This window comes from Cyrtonyx montezumae, unplaced genomic scaffold, assembly GCF_038088225.1.
Source record: "Cyrtonyx montezumae isolate F1298 unplaced genomic scaffold, pur_monq_1.0 scaffold_5, whole genome shotgun sequence".
In the NCBI taxonomy this organism is placed as follows: Eukaryota; Metazoa; Chordata; class Aves; order Galliformes; family Odontophoridae; genus Cyrtonyx; species Cyrtonyx montezumae.
The window spans coordinates 3,985,248-4,004,203 of record NW_027072056.1 but is presented as its reverse complement, the minus strand read 5'-3'; the positions used below and the strand labels follow the sequence as shown (position 1 = coordinate 4,004,203).

General features: G+C 43.5%; 1 protein-coding gene across 2 annotated transcripts; it reads right to left on the bottom strand.

Moving 5' to 3' along the window:
- Positions 1–1,450: 1,450 nt before the first annotated feature.
- Positions 1,451–18,543, bottom strand: TRA2B (transformer 2 beta homolog). Of its 2 annotated transcripts, XM_065748439.1 has the most exons (9): positions 18,381–18,541; positions 13,756–13,889; positions 9,942–10,104; positions 9,084–9,272; positions 7,608–7,723; positions 6,774–6,857; positions 3,435–3,497; positions 2,590–2,663; positions 1,451–1,743 (listed from the first exon to the last, which is right to left on the bottom strand). In XM_065748439.1, exons 1-9 carry the CDS (start codon positions 18,414–18,416, stop codon positions 1,733–1,735), a joined length of 870 nt encoding a protein of 289 aa, XP_065604511.1. In that variant the 5' UTR covers positions 18,417–18,541; the 3' UTR covers positions 1,451–1,732. The 2 variants fall into 2 exon arrangements, with proteins under 2 accessions (XP_065604511.1, XP_065604512.1); XM_065748440.1 differs by lacking the exon at positions 1,451–1,743 and having other exon boundaries at positions 2,582–2,663; positions 18,381–18,543.
- Positions 18,544–18,956: the final 413 nt, after the last annotated feature.

Here is an 18,956-nt window from a genome sequence, read left to right as displayed (position 1 = left end):
GACTTCACACACTGGCACAGAATGTGCTGAAACGTGCTTCAGAGAGCAAAAGGGGAAAGCAAGTTTTTTCCTACATCAGTACAGAACATAACTGAGTTCAGAAATAAGCATACTGCTACTCCTATGTGAAATACTCACTGTAAACCAATGTGGAAAGCTCAATGCATTTTCTACCACGTAGTAAAAAATAATTAGCTCATGGATCCAACTACACAGACTCACTGTGCAGTTGAGATGGTATATGCCTGGTCTTCTGACACTCTAACACGTAACCTCATAGCTGAAAACCAAAATGAGTGATGTAATGCCAAGTTTAGAAGTGAAAAACGGTCTCTAGGGGCAGTTAATGAGGAACCAGAAATGAAATCTGTCCTTCACAGGACAACAAATGTTTGTCCCTGAAAAGAATTGGGGTGTAGTGCCTGCTAAACTGAAGCATTTGGAGAGGGGACTGAAGCAAGCTCACACCCATTCTTACTGCTTACATCCCAACTTGTGGTGGCCTTGGTGGCACTCTCTATTGCTGAGTCTCAGCACAGCAGATCATACAGCCATGGTTTGTATTCTCAGGGTAAGACTGCAGTAACAAGTTCCCAGTCATTGATCTCCTTCTCCAGTGCAACCTCACAGAAGAAACTCTATGACTTTAGGAAGTCCTCAGACTTCCTACACTAAAACTGCACTTTACTCAAGACACAGGTCCACATATGCTTCTGGGCTGGGGGGAAGCTCTAGTTAGGCATAGTTATTGCACATATATCCCTTTAAGTGTATGATATTCATGAATCCAAGTAAGCAAAAATGGTTACTTCTGACTGCTTTAAGTAGAAAATGGAAAGAAAAGCATCTTTTGAGTTCTATCGCCTCCAACATTTTACCCACATATGCAGATGTACTTTTAAGAAGAAAAAAGTGAAATCAACAGAGACTGTTATAACATTGCCTTTTTTTTTTTTTTTAAGTGTGTGGATATATCCACCTCCCAGGAAACCTTCTCCCCCTTCTGAGCTCTCCTGAGAGGATTACATGGGCTAAAGCATCTGCTAACAGCTCACCCCCCCTCAACCAAAGCTCAGCAGCATTACCGTGAGTTTCTAAGATGTCCTGCTCCTTGTGTACACCGTCACTGAATGATGCTCCTCCTGCTACTGTGCACGTTACACACGGACTTCTCTATGCACTGGGTTTACATACCTGAAGGTATTACAATTAGAAAACAATTACCCAACAACACAATCTTAATGTGAACTTTACTTATGGACTTTGTGCCACATCTTACGGGATACTGCATACATGTGGGGGTCCCTTTTCAACCCATAACTTGTCAAAAACACAGGGGAAAAAAAAATCAAACCTCTTTTTATTTTATTTTTCACTTTCTGAAAGCATTTTACACAGGTTTTGATCTTCAGAATACTTTGGAATCAGTAGAAAAAAACTAACTGAACAGTTTGTTTTTACAATAGAAACCTTTCAGGAGTCAAAATTGAGACTAAAAAAATACATGCAAAACATACTCCTTTCAAAACACAACTTGGAACAAAGCACCAAACTACACAAATATGCAGAATGAAACAGCATCACAGAAGTATTCTTCATAAAAGGTGTAAAAGTCACCTATTCACTAGGCACTGTTCACTTGTTTAAACAGAAGAGACAATAAAAATATTGTCCACAAACTCGCAATCTCAACTCAAAGGCTGTAGCTAGAAATTCCTCTACATGTCATGCTTTAATAGCGACCTGAAAGAAAAAAAATATACACAATTAGACCTCCAAATATTAACAGATCTCAAAAGTTAAGATTTCACCAGCACACCTCAAGCCTGCATTTCCTAAGAGCTCAGCTGTCTGTCAAAACTTACTATTCTGTAAGTTCCTTCACACAGAATAAGCACAAGCACATCAGACACAGGGCTGACATGTAGGCACACAGCAGCTACGTGCACTGTAACCATGGCTAAGGCCAGTTTCCCTCATCAGTAAAAGCATCATGCATCAGTAAAAGCACAGTTCCACCTGTTTTCCTTTGGACACCAATGATAAATATGAGAACACAGCACGTTCAATCTAAAGGTATCCATTACAAAGAGAACATGCTAGGAATGCTATTGTGTTTTATCCACTTTCTGCCAAAATACAGCTTTATCTGTCAGGAAAATAAGCAGTTTTGAAAAAAAGCACCATTTACATCCTGGATTGGGTTGCCTCCTCTTTTTCAAGTTGCATCAGGAAATTTAATTCCAGTATCAGAACCTGTGAGGCTTGGAAGTTTGGCTTTACTGTCCTACACTCCACCAAACTCTCAACACGCTACAAACTGCTGTCCTATCAGTTGAGCAGAAAGAAAAGCTACCTCAGAGAAAGAACAAAAAGCAGCATTAGCTAGTTTGTTTTGTCTCAAACTAAATATTTGCTCTACCCTCAAGGTTGCAACTTGCTCAATGTAACTTTAAAGGGAACAGTGATTCGTAACAACAACAAAAAAAAAAAACCAACAAAAACCCCCACACTGAAATGGGAAAGCTCAAAGGAAGTTCAGGCAAAAAGGAAATCTGCTTTGGACATGAGAGTGCCAATATTACTTACGAGGTGAATAGGATCGAGATCTGGATCGAGATCTGTAGCCCCCTCGGCTGTAATATGGGGATGGTGATCTCCTCCTGTGAAAGAAGGCAACAGAAACAGTCCCTCTGGTAAATCCCGTGGCTGATGAGTGGCAGCAGCACTATGTAGATATTGTTATCTCAATCAATAGCGTACTCAGGAAAGCTAACAAGAGTACGAAGACCCGATCGACATTTCTACTGCAGAACAAAGCGAACATTTGAGTTTTACTAAATAGTTTTTTAATGAATAAAGGGCCTGATTAACATTACATTGGACCAATAAAGGAAATGAGCTCTCCTATATTCATGTTTGGCTATGTATGAGTTTTGTGTTTCAAGCCAAGAGCATCCCAAAGAAGCAGAAGAAACCCAATCATGCTAACTCTGAATTTAAAACACTTGTTCAGATTGATCCTTCCTCTAGAACAGCAGTCACTGCTGCCAACAAATCCCACCCTCACAATTCTAGGATACCCTTTAAATCCAAACACAGGTTTTTCAGTTCTTTGCCTAGTTCCCCTAATCCCCTTGACAGTCATTCAGAAAAACTGTTCAGGACATTAACTTCTTGGCACAGATCACAAGTTCCTCCTGTGTAAAGCTGCACTAACCTGCCTTCCTACCAACCACAGCCCTTCATCCAGCGATGGGGGAGCCTTTGAAATAAATTCCACCACTCACTCAAGATTCTCAAGCATTCAGCAGTTACCCAGTTGCTCTTACTGCATTTGAATATATACCCAAACTTGACTGAAACATCCCAAAGATGCCACGAAGAAGTAGTTCCTATTTTTTAACCAGACACCAAAAGCTTTCCTGGTGTACCTGTAAAACTGATCTCTGTCTTGAACAGCTCTCCATCCTCCTCCTCCACCACCACCGCCTCCTCTGTGAAAACAGAAGCAGAGCAGTTTTGAAAAGTTAAGAAAGAAGATCATACAAGTAAACAACATGCTCATTTTTGAAAATATTTGGAACCTTAACACTTCGTTATTTCCCTACTGCCTTCATTTTTGATTGCCAGGAATAAGCTGAATGCAGAAGCCAGTTGCAGTTGAAGAGGACTTGCACTCAGCTGATCAATATTCTATTTCACATCGCACTTTCCAACAAGCAGCAATTTCAGAGCAGTATGAAGCCTCTGCTTTCAGGAGCTTTTCAATTCTTAGATGCTTATTCATTCAAGGCATGCAATTCTATTTATTTTTTAAGTAGTGAGATCAGATCACTGCCCTAAGGAACGACCACCAAGTTGATACCATGGCTGAGGCAGACACCCTTAACACTTCATCATGCTTAAACAAAGGCTTCTTCAGAACAGTGGTACAACTTCTTATACAGAAGTCACCTAGAACTGAAGCAACAGGTCATAATATTTAGCCACTGAATGTTGTTTATTTGCTGCTTCCACACATTTAGACACAGCAAAGCACTGCAGGGAGGAGGCTGAATTGAGTTTGGATTATAGAACAAGTGTGATTATCACAGATCTCTCAAAGCTCAAAATGGTAATAATCATACATCAGACAAAATCCACACCGTTTCTAATCAACAGGTCTCCTATTCTACTTTTTCCCCCCTCCCAAAAAGAAGTCTGCATTTGGCAGATTGGGCAGTATGCATATTTTGCATCCCAGTATCCCACAGCAACATAAGACAAATTTAGTATGACAACTCCATCCTGAATTGTATTTCCCTTCTGGCTTCAAACAGAAGGCAAATAAGGAAGAAAATGTAAAGTACTTACCACTCACTGACTCTGTAGGGTCAAGCACTAGTGTGCAACACTTGCAACTCAGGATTTAAAATTTATATATCCCCTTTCCCTTACTCAAGGAAGAACCCACAGAATATGCAACACTACTCCGTTCTCTTCTTCAAACAACCAATACCTGCAGGATAATTACTAAGTATTTAACTAGTAAAAAGCATGGTATTTGTAAAGTAGACATGTGCAGACCATCTGTGGCTTACTTTCAATCTTTCTGTACCTACTTTACCTGCCTTTTTTTTTTTTTTGGTATCTGCAATATCAGTACCTGAGAAGATATTAGAAAGGTTTTGCAGTGAGCTTCACAAAGGTTTGTTATTTTAAGGACTGGGAATCATTCTTGCTGGAACTGTCAATACTCTGAGTATTTCTACCCCAAAGCCCTAAATATCACATGACAGACACAGAATGGGAGAGCACGTAGGAAGGTCAGAACATTGCCTGGAGCACAACTGCCTGAGAGAGCTGAAGCAAAGCCTGGCTATGATTCTGGTAACACTAAACCTAGCACGCTAACTGAAGTAGTTCATTTCTTACTGGTCTGTTTTTCCTCCTCTAATTAATGTACTCTTCGTTGTGCTCATCACTACCAATCTCCACATCTATTCTCACTAGTACGCACCCAGAAGTGAAGAAATTCAAATTCCTATCAAGCATTCCACAGCCCTATGGTTTTGTTTTGTTTTTTTGCTGGTCTCCATATGCCTTTGCCTTTTTTATGTTCACCACAATCCCTCCTAGGAAGAAGGAAAGAGGAAATGGGAGAAGAAGCAAGCTAGAAGCACCACTTAGACTGCTTTGACTACACTGTAAGACACCTTTGTTCCTCAACACTTCTGAGAGCTGCTTCACTTGTTTCACCTTCAGGTTTTCACTTCATTATTTTCAGGGAATTAAGCAAGATGAGGATAACTGCCACTATTTTGTGCAGAAAGCTTGGACAAAGAGCTACTTTTGGGTCTCATCTACTTCATGTGGAAGCCTACGTACAACTGCGGGCAAGACGAAAACCAATACATCTTGTCCTTATAGCAGCTTAACCCTGGTAACGGGTATACATTTTTCCAAGACGTTCAAAGCCACTGACGTAGTACGGAAATGGATTGTTAAGGCAGAAAATACTCTTTCCCAGAACTATGAGCAAAGCACTTGTGTCTCCAGCATTCATTGTCATGATGCAGAGGCACCTCGATCCCCAGCCCCACCCCCCCCGGCCCCAGCAGTGCTGGGGCACAGCTAGGCAAGGAAGAGAGAAACAGACCAAATCCACAATGACAGGCTGGGAAAAACAAGTGCCTGCAAGTAGTAGGAGGGGAAAGATGAAACAGCTGCCCTCAATGACTGAGAAAGACCATACAAATGTAAACACACAGAACATTTTCTTCTCCATCCAGAAGAGCATACTGTAAGCTCAGATTGCAGAACTTAAATTGTTCATTGTCTCTGAGCTATAAGAGAACAACGTCACTCAAACCCACATTTCTCCAAATACTGTCATAAACCCACCCAGTGCTGATGCATTAAAAACAGCAAGCAACTCAGAACGGCTCTACGATCTGCAACCAAAAGCACATTGGGTAATTTGATATAAAAAAAGTGAAGTGTGTCATCTTTTTGTCCAATTCAACTTCTTTGAGTCAAATTCTGGGAATTCCACATGACACAGATCCTTTTGGCAGTCGTAACAGAGACCTCAGAATACAAAGCTAGTTGTGTCACCAAAACTAATTAAGCGTCAACGAAGTTGATAGAAAACCTGTTGAAAACTTGATTAGCCCTCCAACAGCCTGCACTGCCACTTGATATTCAACACTTTCAAGTTAACTTGACATTTAAGACTGCAGACAGAGAGAAATAAGAAGTCCAAGTCCCTGCAAGGACATCCAAGCTGATGGGAGTATGCTGAAAAAGCCTTGCCCTACAAGCTTCCAGTACAGAACAAGTAATCCTCTAATATCTGATTCTTCACTTTTCCAACATCTGAGATGTTATAATTGTTCATATGGGATAATGGTGAGCATTGAAACATCCTACTTGTTGTCTATTACATTGAAAAAGTAATTTGGCATTGAACTGCAAACTCAAGCATCACATCAGCATCTCTATTCCCATCATTTTAACACTGACAGAAGAACAAAAAGAGGATTTTTTTTTAAGAGTATTGAGACTGGTACTTTGTTTTTCAGAAATTGAGTAAAACAAGATGGAATAAGTCGTGCTCAAGTTAAACAGCACAAAGTACCTCTCGTATCCGACCAATCTGATTTGTACTGCCCAGCCATTTTGGTAAAGGTGCACTGAGATTTCAGAATTAGAACGAGCATAGAAACATTCAGCACACAGGCAGAACAGAGGTTAAGTAGTAGCTCAGCACTACAGGTATTGATACTCACCTGTATGATCTGCTGTAGTAGTCACGATCATCGTACCCTCTGTCGTACCCTCTGTCATAGTAATCCCGTCGTCGTGAGCTGCCACTACAAGTAACAGAAAACAATTTCACTTAATAAAACATAAAACATTGATACTGTTTGCAATGCAGTCAATTTTAACTGGCTTAAGTTACAATCCCGTTCTCACAGTTGAAGTGATGATAAGAGTGCTTCCCAACGATGCAGATGGAAACAGAACTACTTAACACTGCTGTTTAAAATCCTTGACCTTTAAAGCAGTTTCTTTTCCCTCTGTTCTGAAATCTTTTAACATTTTTAGGCAGGTACGTGTGCCTATGCCAATTCTTCATTCACTTTCAACTCCCAGAAAGCTTTTGGAGGAATTTTAGAGTCCTATACATCACCAATACACAGCCAACAGCACTGTAAGCAGAAAATCTTGGGAAAACAACTCGCATTCTTGGTAACTGTCAAATGTTTACACTGTGGACAGGGTAACAAAGCTGCACAGTAGTATTTGTCAAGGGACTCTTGAAAACTAGAGCTTGCAAAGCCACCAGTGTTAGAGAGCACACAGGGGAACATCTGCTAATCAGAAGGAACTTGAAATGATTTAGAAATTCTCAAAAATTCCTACTGCAGACTGCAATGCGTAGACAGCTTACGTTTAGACTGCATAACTAATGGACACAAGTTTCTGCTTACTATAATCCAGACCCACCCCGGATCAGCCACTGACAAGTTGTTTTGTTGCTGCTACTTTGTTTTTTAAAATACAGGACACAACTGACCCCTACTCTTTCAGGGGAAAAAAAATCCACAGCAGGAACTTACTAAGTGGGCCTTCCCATGTAGATTCCAGGGGTAGGTGTGTGAGGTCTTTTAGTTATGGAAAAGTCTACTCGGATTCTTCTTCCATCCAACTCCATTCCATTGGCACGTTCCTTAGCCTAAGCACAGACAAAATACAGCTACCGTAGGTACAAACTCTACTACCAACACAGATTCCTAACCACTGCTTGGAATATTAAGAAAAGCCCTAAAAGATCTCAGTTAAAGCAAGTCTAAATTTCACTTATGCCTCATTCTTAAACTCTGCACCTAAACTCCAAGGTATCCTAGGCCAGCTGGATATAAGCTTCAGAAACTACTTGCATTGCATGAAATAATCTCTGTGAGGAATGTAATTTTACCAGCTGTTTCACTGTTTCTGATATGATTAAGAAGATCATTTTCAAAACTGTTTGTATGGCCAGTCTTAACAGCTCCAATATGGAGCTTCAAATATTGCATGTAAGGTAGAAGAGCACTATTGTTATGCTGACTTATTTCCCCTCCTCCCCCCCTCAAAGATATTCTCAAACCCTGTCCTAATCCTGAATACAGTAATAACTGAATCATAAGCAAATATTAAGCAAAAAATCTGAAATCCCTTTTTTTTTCCTGCCAAGTAGGCCAGTTTACATTCAAAGCTTCAGCCTACCACAAAAGTCTTATGCCAAATTTAAGGAGAAAAAAAAAAGACTCCAGACAGTACAAAGCAGAATTTATGCAGGAGATGAGCTTATTCACAGCACCACCCAGGGCAGGCTTGATTGCAGAGTTACATGCTTTGCAAGCTCCTTTCCCTGGTCATTCTGTAGCAATTGTAAGTACATATTCCATAGTTCATTGTGCAATAGAGACATCACTCCAATTTAACACTCATCTGGCCTTTTATTGTCAGAGAGAACTTCCTCCCTCCTTTACAACCGAAGCAAGCAGAATGCATGTTAATGCTTCCTCAGGGCACCTGACCATTTGAGAACACTGAAATACCAGTCTGGGGTACCCTGAACATTAATATTAAACAGAAGATCACATGTGGAGTTTGGAAAGAACAAAGAACACTTCTAATTAAGAGAAAAGAGAGCACATGTGTTTCTGTTTTCCTTTACTTGTTGGCACAGTTCATACTACAATAGGTTGAAGTCTGCTTTTGTGAATTACACAACTCAGTCTGCACAGAGACCAGAATCATGCCCTTCCACTATTTCCTCTAGTACAAAGGAGGTCTCTTTTGAACAAAGGCTGACATTTATCGTGAGGTCTGAAGCACTTTTCGGGCTCTGGGAATGTGGGGAAGATGCTGCGGCATAAGCTTGCATTATGCTTATTTCATCTACTGAAAGCAATTAACGCAAGAGGTTCCTGTGTCACATTTAAAGGTCAAGCAGTGAGTTTCCCAGGCTACGTCCTGGTATAGAACATACAGTCCAGCAACTGAGAACACGGCAGACATCCCACACAGTCCATACCACAGCAACTTACTTCCTTAGCATCCTCAACGTTTTCGAAGTACACAAATGCAAATCCCCTTGAGCGTCGAGACTGCTGATCGTACACAATGGAGACGTCAGCAATTGGGCCATACTTGGAGAAAACCTCCCTCAGATCTCGTTCAGTGGTGTACAGGCTCAACCCAAACACGCCAAGACAACAATTTGGGTCAGGATTTGCCTGAAGAAAGAGAGAGGCATCAGAATAAAAACGCCTGCGTTTGCTACGCCAGGTATCACACAAGTGTGAATTTGTCAAAGCTTCAACAAAAACACACTGAAGCTGTGTTAATTTCAAGAAGACGATTCTAATCAGACCTACAGATAAGAAAACCTTCTGTAAGGGGAATACTCTAGAAGCCCTACTACAGTGGCAGCACAGAAAAAAAATAAAAAGATACTGTCTTCAAAGACTAGCTGGTGACTGTTGGATATGGATACAGTGAGGCCTGGATCGTATGTTTCAGCTATTGCTTCCCCCATCCTTATCATGAATCCCACTGCTCTCAGGCACCTGAGACTCAACAGCTAGAAAGCTGGTTTACAAGCAGTCATTTAATGAACTGCTAAGACAGTTTTAATTTAAATGCTTTAGTTTTCCAGGCTTTTTAAATTGAAGGAAGATGAATGCTTCTCCTTCCTAATCCTACCTCTGCCCTCACTGCATACATCTGCTTGTTTACTACAGCAGGCGTACCAGCCTTGGCCTGCACTGCAAGCACTGCTCACCTTCCAAACACACCTGAGCCCGACGCAGGATGTTTTTATGCAAAACAAGACAAGTGAATTTGCTGATTTCAAGACACACTCAAGATTAGGTGTGAGTCATCTACCTCCAGAGCACACGTACCCTGTTTCCAATGTGGCGTCTGCGAGTAGACATGGGTGAATGGCTGTGACTGTGTCGCCGTCGATAATCCCGACTGTACGACCTACTTCTGGACCTCCTGTGAGAGCGGGACCGAGAGCGGGACCTGGTGTAGTGCCTCCGGGAACTCCTCCTGGATCTAGATCTGAGGAAAAAAAAGAAGAGGGATGGTGTTTTTCTTCCAGAACCCTTCAAAAGTACCTCAGATATTTTTAAAAAGACGTCTAAAGAAATGTATTCTGAGAAGCTGTGGTGTCACATGATTAAGCTACGATCAACGCAGCCACTAATCTCAAGGGCTGACCTCTCAATCCTAACAGTCAGATTACTGCAAAACAGGGGCTTCAACATTCTGGTTGGCTTTCAACTCCCTCAAAAGCTTCTAACTTTGCCTACGGTATCCACGGCGTTTACAGCATTATTTAAGAAGAAATAAAATAGCTGAGAATTATCTCCAGAAGACTTAACAGAAAGAGGGAACAGGAATAAACAGTAAATATGACTGTCACACGAACAATTGGAGAGGTGCACACTTGTTTACTCTAGCACTCCCAATAGCAGAGCCTTCAATGATACAGAAAGGCAAATATACATTTAACAGAACTTATAATTACAAGCACAGGAATCTGCTAAATCTGCCCCCAAAACAGAACTTAACAGAGCTGAAGAAATTAAGTGGTAGTACACTTATTTGCCTTTTGCTGTTTCAATAGTTATTTAACATTAGTTGTTGGTACACGTTTACACATTCACCTTTCAAGTGTATTTAGGCAAAGGTGCAACTGCTCGTTAATTTCAGCCCGCTTCTCCTTGGAAATGCTTTCTGACAGCACCAGCTCTGTGTAAGCGAGGCCAACAAACACTCAGTTCCTTCAACTAAGCCCCCAGCTCTTCCAATGCAGACAGCCCTGCCTGAAAAGCTAAGCAGGCCCTAGACGAACTACACCCAAGTTTGCAGTCACTCAGTGATCTGCATTCCATGTAAATACAAAGAAAACTGCTGCAAGAATGAGAAGTGCACCGAAGAGTTTAAGAGCTTCTTCCACCATCACGTTTTGTCACTAATTAAGCATCTCCATACATCACAGGCCTCCTTAAAAAATGACTTTGACCTCTTCAGATGTGAGCCCAGCTAGTTTTGCTTTCCCCAGCTTGAAGCATATATACATGTCCAGAAGAAATGACTTCAGCTTGTCCTATCACAATAGTTACCTATGTACAGAGAACAAGTAATTTGGGAGGTGGGTGGTGTGTAAGAACAAAATAATATATAGGACAGAAGAGGGAACTTCCTGGAGGCAGGGAAGATGGTATAAAAAGACAATGAAGTAATAAAACGAGAAACTCAACACATGCACACAGCCACTTCTCAGCCTTTAGTACAGAAGGCCTGAGGAGAAACACACAATTCATGTTCCAGATTACAGAATGCACCCATAACAATGAATAAAAGTTAGACCCTTCTAAACTAGATAAACCACTGAGAGAACAAGGTTTAGTTTAAATAGGCACTGGTCACATTGCTGTCTTAAATGCAAAACACTACTGTCATTTTTCTCCTCTGCTGCAAAGCCACCACAGATGAAAGTCATATTCCTTCAACTAGGATTGCTTAGACATTACAAAGAGCCAGTCAAAGTCAACAAGCCTGTGCAGACTGAAACGTGTCCACACTCCAAATGACAGATATGCAAAGACATGGATTTGATCCTAATAAAAGTTCAGGTTTACAAAGCTAGTGACTCAAAAATATATTTGCAACAGGAACAACCAGATAATATGAAAGGCTTCACAGTGCTATCTCTGGTGAGAGCCAGAGTGAGGTGATCACTCATGACCACATCCAAATGTGTGATGGTACTTAAATAAATAAAAAAAAAAAAACAAAACAGATTTAAGGATATCCACTCTAAATACAATTCTGCTTCAGAACCAACACTTGAGCCTGCAAGATACTTTTGATATTTACAGCTGCAGATATTCCCAGGACAGCTGTTAAATGCTCAGAAAGCTGTGGCAGCCATAAGTATCTAGTGTTGTTCATCAAAAAGAAGCCAGATGCCAGGGTGCAATTTGGATGGTTCATTGCAAATGGAAATTATTTGCAAGGTTGCTTTAAAAACTGTATCATAGCACCAAGACTTGGAAGGCCTCAGTCTCTTGTTTGCCTCTAGCAGCATTTCAAACTATGTGAGACCGCATTCCTACATGGCACTCAGGTTATTCTGCAAGCAAAAAAGCAGTGCTTCAAAGACTATGGAAGCCCAAGGGGTTACTACAGAGCAACAGTACATGCTAGGCTGGGTCCTGACTTGCTTGCCACTCACTCATTCCTCAAGGAGCATGTGTGGTCCCTGCCCTTAAAGCCTTTAAAATCCCAACCGTATAAAGTTCTGAGAACTCCATCTGAGCCCAGAGCTTACTGTCTTGAATAGAGGTTTGGATAGTACCTTTCCCAATCTGTCCTATGACCCTATTACTACTAGCAACATTGAGCATTTACTCCTTCAACTTTGCATTTCTGTTCTTGCACCACAGGGATTGTTAAGTGTACGACAACTGCGTCTGACTGAAATAAAAGCAAAACCAAACTCATTCCTCTGCTGTCAGAATTCTTGGGAAGGTATTTACCTCGCCACAGAAGTCTTCCAGACTGCTCATTCTGACCTTACAATCCAGACTAAGCACGGTATACAACATCATTTTCCGACATGGGTGACTGCACGATGTCCTCCAGAAACGTTATCCCTCCCACATCCTGACCCCGAGGCTCTGGTAAGCCTAATTCAGAGCTTACACACAAAAACATATTGTGAACAGCTCAGCTGGAAACGCCGCCACTGAAACCCAAGCTCGTGTTTGTTTTTCTCCTCTGAATGCTTACAAATGACTGAAGGTACCATCAATACATCCGTTCCTGCACTCGGCGCTGAATTATCTCCACTCTTCAGCAAAGAACGTCACTCACCCTCCTGCAGGCTTCTCTGCTTCTTCATCATTCCTCTGTAATTATGTTCCCCTTGCACAACACCCATGGCAAGCCCAATGCCAAGTGGGTAGCCCTGACGTTCAGACTCTGGCATATTTTGTGTCTCAGTGAGAAGTCTGTTAGTGGTTTCAAGAGGAATGCTGTCACCGTGCACAGCCTGTTCAGCAGATAAGTCAAAGGATTGGCAATGCAGTCCTAGAGGCATTTCCATGTGTTCAGTTGTGGTGACTTTCTGCACAACTTTTCTGGAAGCTTAGGCAGCTGCTCAATCTTTAGAGCTCTTCAGACAATTAATTTTCAAGTTCAATTAATATGTACTTAAATGGTCAGATGTTGGTTGTGATTTTTATTACACTTGTCTGCTTCTTTCTCACAGATGTATCAGCAGCTGCTCTAAAAGCATCAGTGAAAAAAGAAAGACAATGACACCTAAAACGTAAGGCATGGCGACATGCCAATTTCTTTTAGTGCAAAGGAAAATAAAAAGATGCACAGCCCCAAGTACTTCAGGCTCAGAAGCTAGCACTTATTCCATGAGAAAGCTAAGAGGCAGGCCAACCATGAACCAGATCACCAGATATGCAAGCCTACAAAGCAGAACACCTTTCAAAAAGGGCTGCAACAAGATCTAACTTGACCGTCCAGCTTTCCAAATCCCGAAACCACACATGCCCCTTTGCGTGTGCACAGATCACCAATGACCTCTGCTAACAGAACTGGGCTGTAGTGCACTTCAGTTCATCTCTGACATAATAATCCCAAGACATCTGACTCGCCAAGAGGAGGAAGAGGTAAAAAGGAACTCACCTGGATTCAGACCTGGATCTAGATTTTGACCTGGAGCGCCTTGAATCCTCCTTAGATCGAGATCTTGCAGGGGTGTGCCTCCCCGACTTGCCAGACCCATGAGCACTTCCGCTTCTGGAAGCAGAACGGGATTCCTGCACGCAGATATCGAAAGCCTAATTTGTACACAATTTCTGCTTTACCTACGGTCTGTAAACAAGCTCCAGTGAAATAAATGGTAAAAATTCACATCTATGTGTCCGGGCAGTCGGCATTAGAACTGCCTAGATTTATAAGAAGTTTTTTTCCCTGGTAGACACTTCTTTACCCTGCATATACTTTTGCTATTAAACAGATAATGCATGCATGTTTAGCAAAATATACAGGGACACATAAACAGACTAGTAATTACTTAGCGTAGTGCTTTCAGATTCCAGATTACTTCTTATCTTAACTTCATTTTTATTCCTTTTCTTCATTCTTCCGTTTCAAATTCTGACTTCTTTCATCTTCCCCACTTCACACAAATTGCTCAATATTCTACAAGTGGGACTTCTGGTCTGATAATTAGCATGCATTCACTTTCTTTTTTTTCAAATTTCAGCTTCACTTATTCCTGAGCTTCAAATAATTCTCATTTATAAAACTTGTCAAATGGCGACTTCCGCATTTTCCTTCTTCAACATTAACCTTAATAGAAAAAGAACAGGATGAAGAATATTTAAAAACTCCAGGATAAAATCTAGTGCCAAAACTGAAACTAGAAAAAAAAATTGTTCTCGACTATATATGCAGAATCGTATCTACCATTGCCCTGTTATTTTATAAACAGATTCAGTTTAAGCTTAGCACTATGTAACTAGATTTGCTATTTATGCCTACATTTAACAGCAAAAGCACAACAGATCAACTAACCACCTACAGATCGATGCCAGCACGAGGGAGCTCGCACACTCTGTACTTCATGAGCCACATGCTTCAAATCAACAAGTGCCTGAAGTCAAGTAAGTCCCTGCTGCACTCAGAGATGCGTCGAGGTGGAAGAACACAGAAAGCAGCACGCTTCCTCTCTCAGCCACTTACTTCCAGAACCCCGCTGCTTTTTGGGGCACGCTTCCAGGCTAGCAGGCCTGGTGTGAGTGCACCCCAGCACGCTGCGTCCGCTCTGCCTGCGCCAGCCTCACGCTCCCAAACGAGAGCTTTCCAGAGCGAGGACAGACTCCTGTGCAAAACACTCACCCTGCTCTGGGAGAACACCCCAACTGCTCTGTTATCGACTTGCACTGTGCTTTGGGAGAGACCTAACCTAGTTTGGGCTTTCAGACGTATTTCTTTAGAATCAGCGTACACTTCTTACTCCAGTTACACAGCTCCAGCACGCTGACTGCATTACTTCAGGGGAGCTGAGGAAACGTAGAAGTTAGCAGCAGAAATCCATTTGGGCTTTTTTCTGTTTCCTTCTTTCTAATTCCAACTTTCGTGTCGAGTCAGGAACGCTCACTAAAACGTCAGACAGGACTGGTTCCAAAACATTTCATTTATCTCTAACACCTCTTAACTCCCAGCATTCAACTTAGAGGGCGTGCTGTATCAGACATGCAGAAAATCATTTGTTAAATCGCTGTTCGATTGTGATTAAACTGACTCCACGTGACTTACACCAGACCTGCTACCTACAAGTGTCTACCATAAAATAACCATTGAGGGAAGATTGCAGCGTGAAGTACATTTTTAATTAACGCTGAGAGCAACAGAAAGAAAGCAGAGGTGGTTGAAGACATATTCCTCCTTGCCAAAACAAGAAAGGCGTTTCAAGCCATTGCCACCACACTCAGCATCTCCACAAAGGGCAGAGCATATACTGAGACCCGAATTACAAATAGTCTTTACCCTAAACCTGCTGCTTCCTTCAACAGAAAAAACCCACGTGGATGAGTTCTGAGAAAATGTAATGAAAGAGTTGGGAAAAGATTTTAAACAGGGATCAAACAAAAAACCATCTCAGGCTGCTCTGCTTTTGAGGGAATCTACTTCTGCTCCCTTGACAAACCTCAGCTGGGCAGAAAGAGCAACACCCAAAGACAGAAGGTATCATAGTGACAGGACAAGAAATGTATGCTGCTGTGGGACAGAGGCATCGAGGAGTGCCGTGCACAGCAGCAGTCCCCACACCCTTCTCAGCATTTTGGAAGTCGTTAAGCTTTGAAGAAATGCAGTAAGAAAGTGGTATTAGCATAAGCAAATGGCTGTTTTCATCTGCAAGTCCCAAACTTCACACCCCATTACATGACCCGCTGAAGGGCCACATAAGCTCGTCCCATAGTTCACTGATAGTGGGATGTCCACTATTTTTAGTCTTAACACAGTGCCTTCTTTTCCTTTTTGCTCCTTTGTGAATTCCAAGCTTAAAAAAAAAAAAAAAAAAACAAAACAAGAAAGATGCATCAGGCTCACATCATGGGGAAAAAGAAGAAAAACCATTCCTGCTACATTCAAATACTTCTGGGAAGCAAATCAAAGCTGCTGCTCCCTACTGAAAAGCTATGTTTCTAACCTTGAATTGCTGAGGTGCAGGCAAAGTTTCCACAGCTGTAAGGTATGCACAACTAGAACTGTGTCAGACCTCTACTTCTCCATTCCAGTTTTTCCTCACTTGGAACTGCAAGTTACAGATTTGTTTCCCAACTTTGTGAAACCTATTTTTACTAAATCCTTACCAGTTTAGCTGTTCCTACTTGCTTTCCTAAAGGTACACAGCCTGCCACTGTGCATTACCAAACCTGACTGCAGATTTATTCAAGGTACAAGGGTGCCAATTTCACATGCACCCAGCTCTGCTATTCCTGAATTTAGCAGTGGATCCAAGAGCAAAAAAGAATAAAAGCAGCTTCTGCTTGCCCCCTGAAGCACAGGACCACCTGATCACTCAGTACTGTGAGCTGCCAGAGTACAGCCCTTCAGCAAAAAAAAGCTAAACAGCTTTGTGACAGCTCAGGGTACTGCGTGGCCTACTGAGAGGCGTGGCCAAAAGCTGAGGGAGGAGGCACAAAGAATGACCTACCTCGGTGGCATCGTGTTACCACGCTGCTTCCAACCTTCACAAATTATCAGTTAATTCACAGGGCAGATAGCCGAGCAGAGGACAGAGGAAGCAAGACTTTCAGGTAAGCAGCTTTCTTTCCAGCCCTCCTGCAACCTAACTACACATGCTCCACTGAGCACAGTCACAGTGAGTGAAAACGAAAGTGTCTTCAGAAAAAGCGCGGTTAGTTACAGTGTGCAGCCAATATTCCGGTGGTTGAAACAGTATCACTGAGTAAGTTACAGTTTCTTCAGCTTTAAAGCTCAATTTCCTCGTGAAGGTTAAGCTGAGAACTTGACTGGGAACATTCAGAAAACAAACAAGCAAAAAAAAAAAACAACTATGGCATAAGACAGTATTAAATTCCTGCTGCCACCAAAACAGCACGTGCCATTACTTATGCAAGCACCTGGTGCTGCTTCTTCATCCCCAGAACCAACATAGTGCCCACGGCCACTGACTAAAACATGAGCTTTGGTTATTCAAACAAACCCACCAGCATCGGGAGTAACACTGAAAAAGCCACTCCCTTACCTACTCTGGAACAGCAAGCTTGTAACTAAACAGCCGTTATCTTTTAGTTTTTCAGACAATTGCATACCACTTACCTATGGGTCAAAGTTCTGCTACAGAGGAACAACATCCTTCTTCTAAACATGCTCTAGTCAGATGCAACTCACTTTAAGCCTTGCTCACGGTGAAGATGGTCTGCCCATTATTTTTTGTTTCCATTGAAAGTACAGAAATACAGAAATAGACGTACTCTACAAAATCGCGCCTCAAGAAGACTCGGCAATAAGGTCTTAACGTGCTCAATTCTAACAAAATTAAACCCAAATGGTACACAGGTTAGCCTAACAAACTTCCCTAAAGCGGAGCTACCATATTCTTGAGCCTGAACTGCACAAGTGCAGCTCAATCTCGCTGAGCTAACACGCAGAAATCCATGCTGGGTACGTGAGGTGCAATGCTCCCTAATTGGAAACATACCTGGCTCCTGCAAGAGCGGCACAAACCGCAAGGAGAAGGGCACTGAGGGCATACAGATCTGCTGCTTAACACGGCAGTATCCCATAGCGTTTTGAGCCTCCAAAGATGACATTTTCCTGACCTACCCTGACGTAGAAACACCCGCATCCTACCGAGGCGAGGCAGCTTTGGGGGAGGAGGTAACAAAGGACAAAGAGGCGGCGAGGCTGTTCCACCACTCCCACCCCCGATCTCCCCCCCCCTCACCCTCCAGATCCGCCCCGGGGCCTGAGGGGCCGCCCAGCTGCGGATCCGCGACCCGCGCCCGTTTGAGGCACGCCGTCCTCGGCCATTTTGTCCATTTTGTCACCAGCCCAAGATGGCGCCGGCCGCCTCACCGCCCCGCCGCGCGCGCCCCCACCTCCACCCCCGCCGCCATCTTCCCGCGCAGAGCCCGGCCCCGGCCCTCCGCACCGCCGCCGCCCCTCCCGTCACCCGCTCCGCCCGCCCGGAGCCGGGGGAAGCGCATAGTGCGCGCGGAGGGGAGGGGGGGAGGCGGGCGGCCGGGCTGCGCGCTCGGGGTCCGTGTATTTACCCGCTCGCCGTAGTTCTGCTCCCCGCTGTCGCTCATCGTCCCGCCGCGCCACTCCCCGCCACCGCCGCGCCGACCCGAGCCAACCGTCCCCGGCGCCAGCGCTGTCCGCAGAGGAAGTGACGTGTGCCGCGCGCTACTAACCCCGCCTTCAGCGTACGCCCCGTCCGCCGCGAGACTGCCGCGACCACAAGCACCGCCCAAACCCTTCGCGCCCTGAGGAGAGGCACCGCCCCCTCGCTCTTCCTACCCAGGGAGAAGCCACGCCCCCCGTGGGGAAGCCACGGCCCCAGTCAAGCCAGTCAGAGAAGCCACGCCCCCCAGCAAATCCAGTCAGAGAGGCCACGCCCCCTGTGGAGAAGCCACGCCCCTCAGCAAATCCAGACCGAGAAGCCACGCCCCCTCAGCAAATCCAGCCAGAAGTCACGGCCCCTGAGGAGAAGCCACGGCCCTCAGCATGCCAGCCCGAGAAGCCATGCCTCCTCAGTGATACGACCTTATGAGAAGCCTCGCCTCTTGATAGGAAGCTACGCTCCCTGCTCCCTCAGCATTCCAGTCCGAGAAGCCACGCCCCTTGGT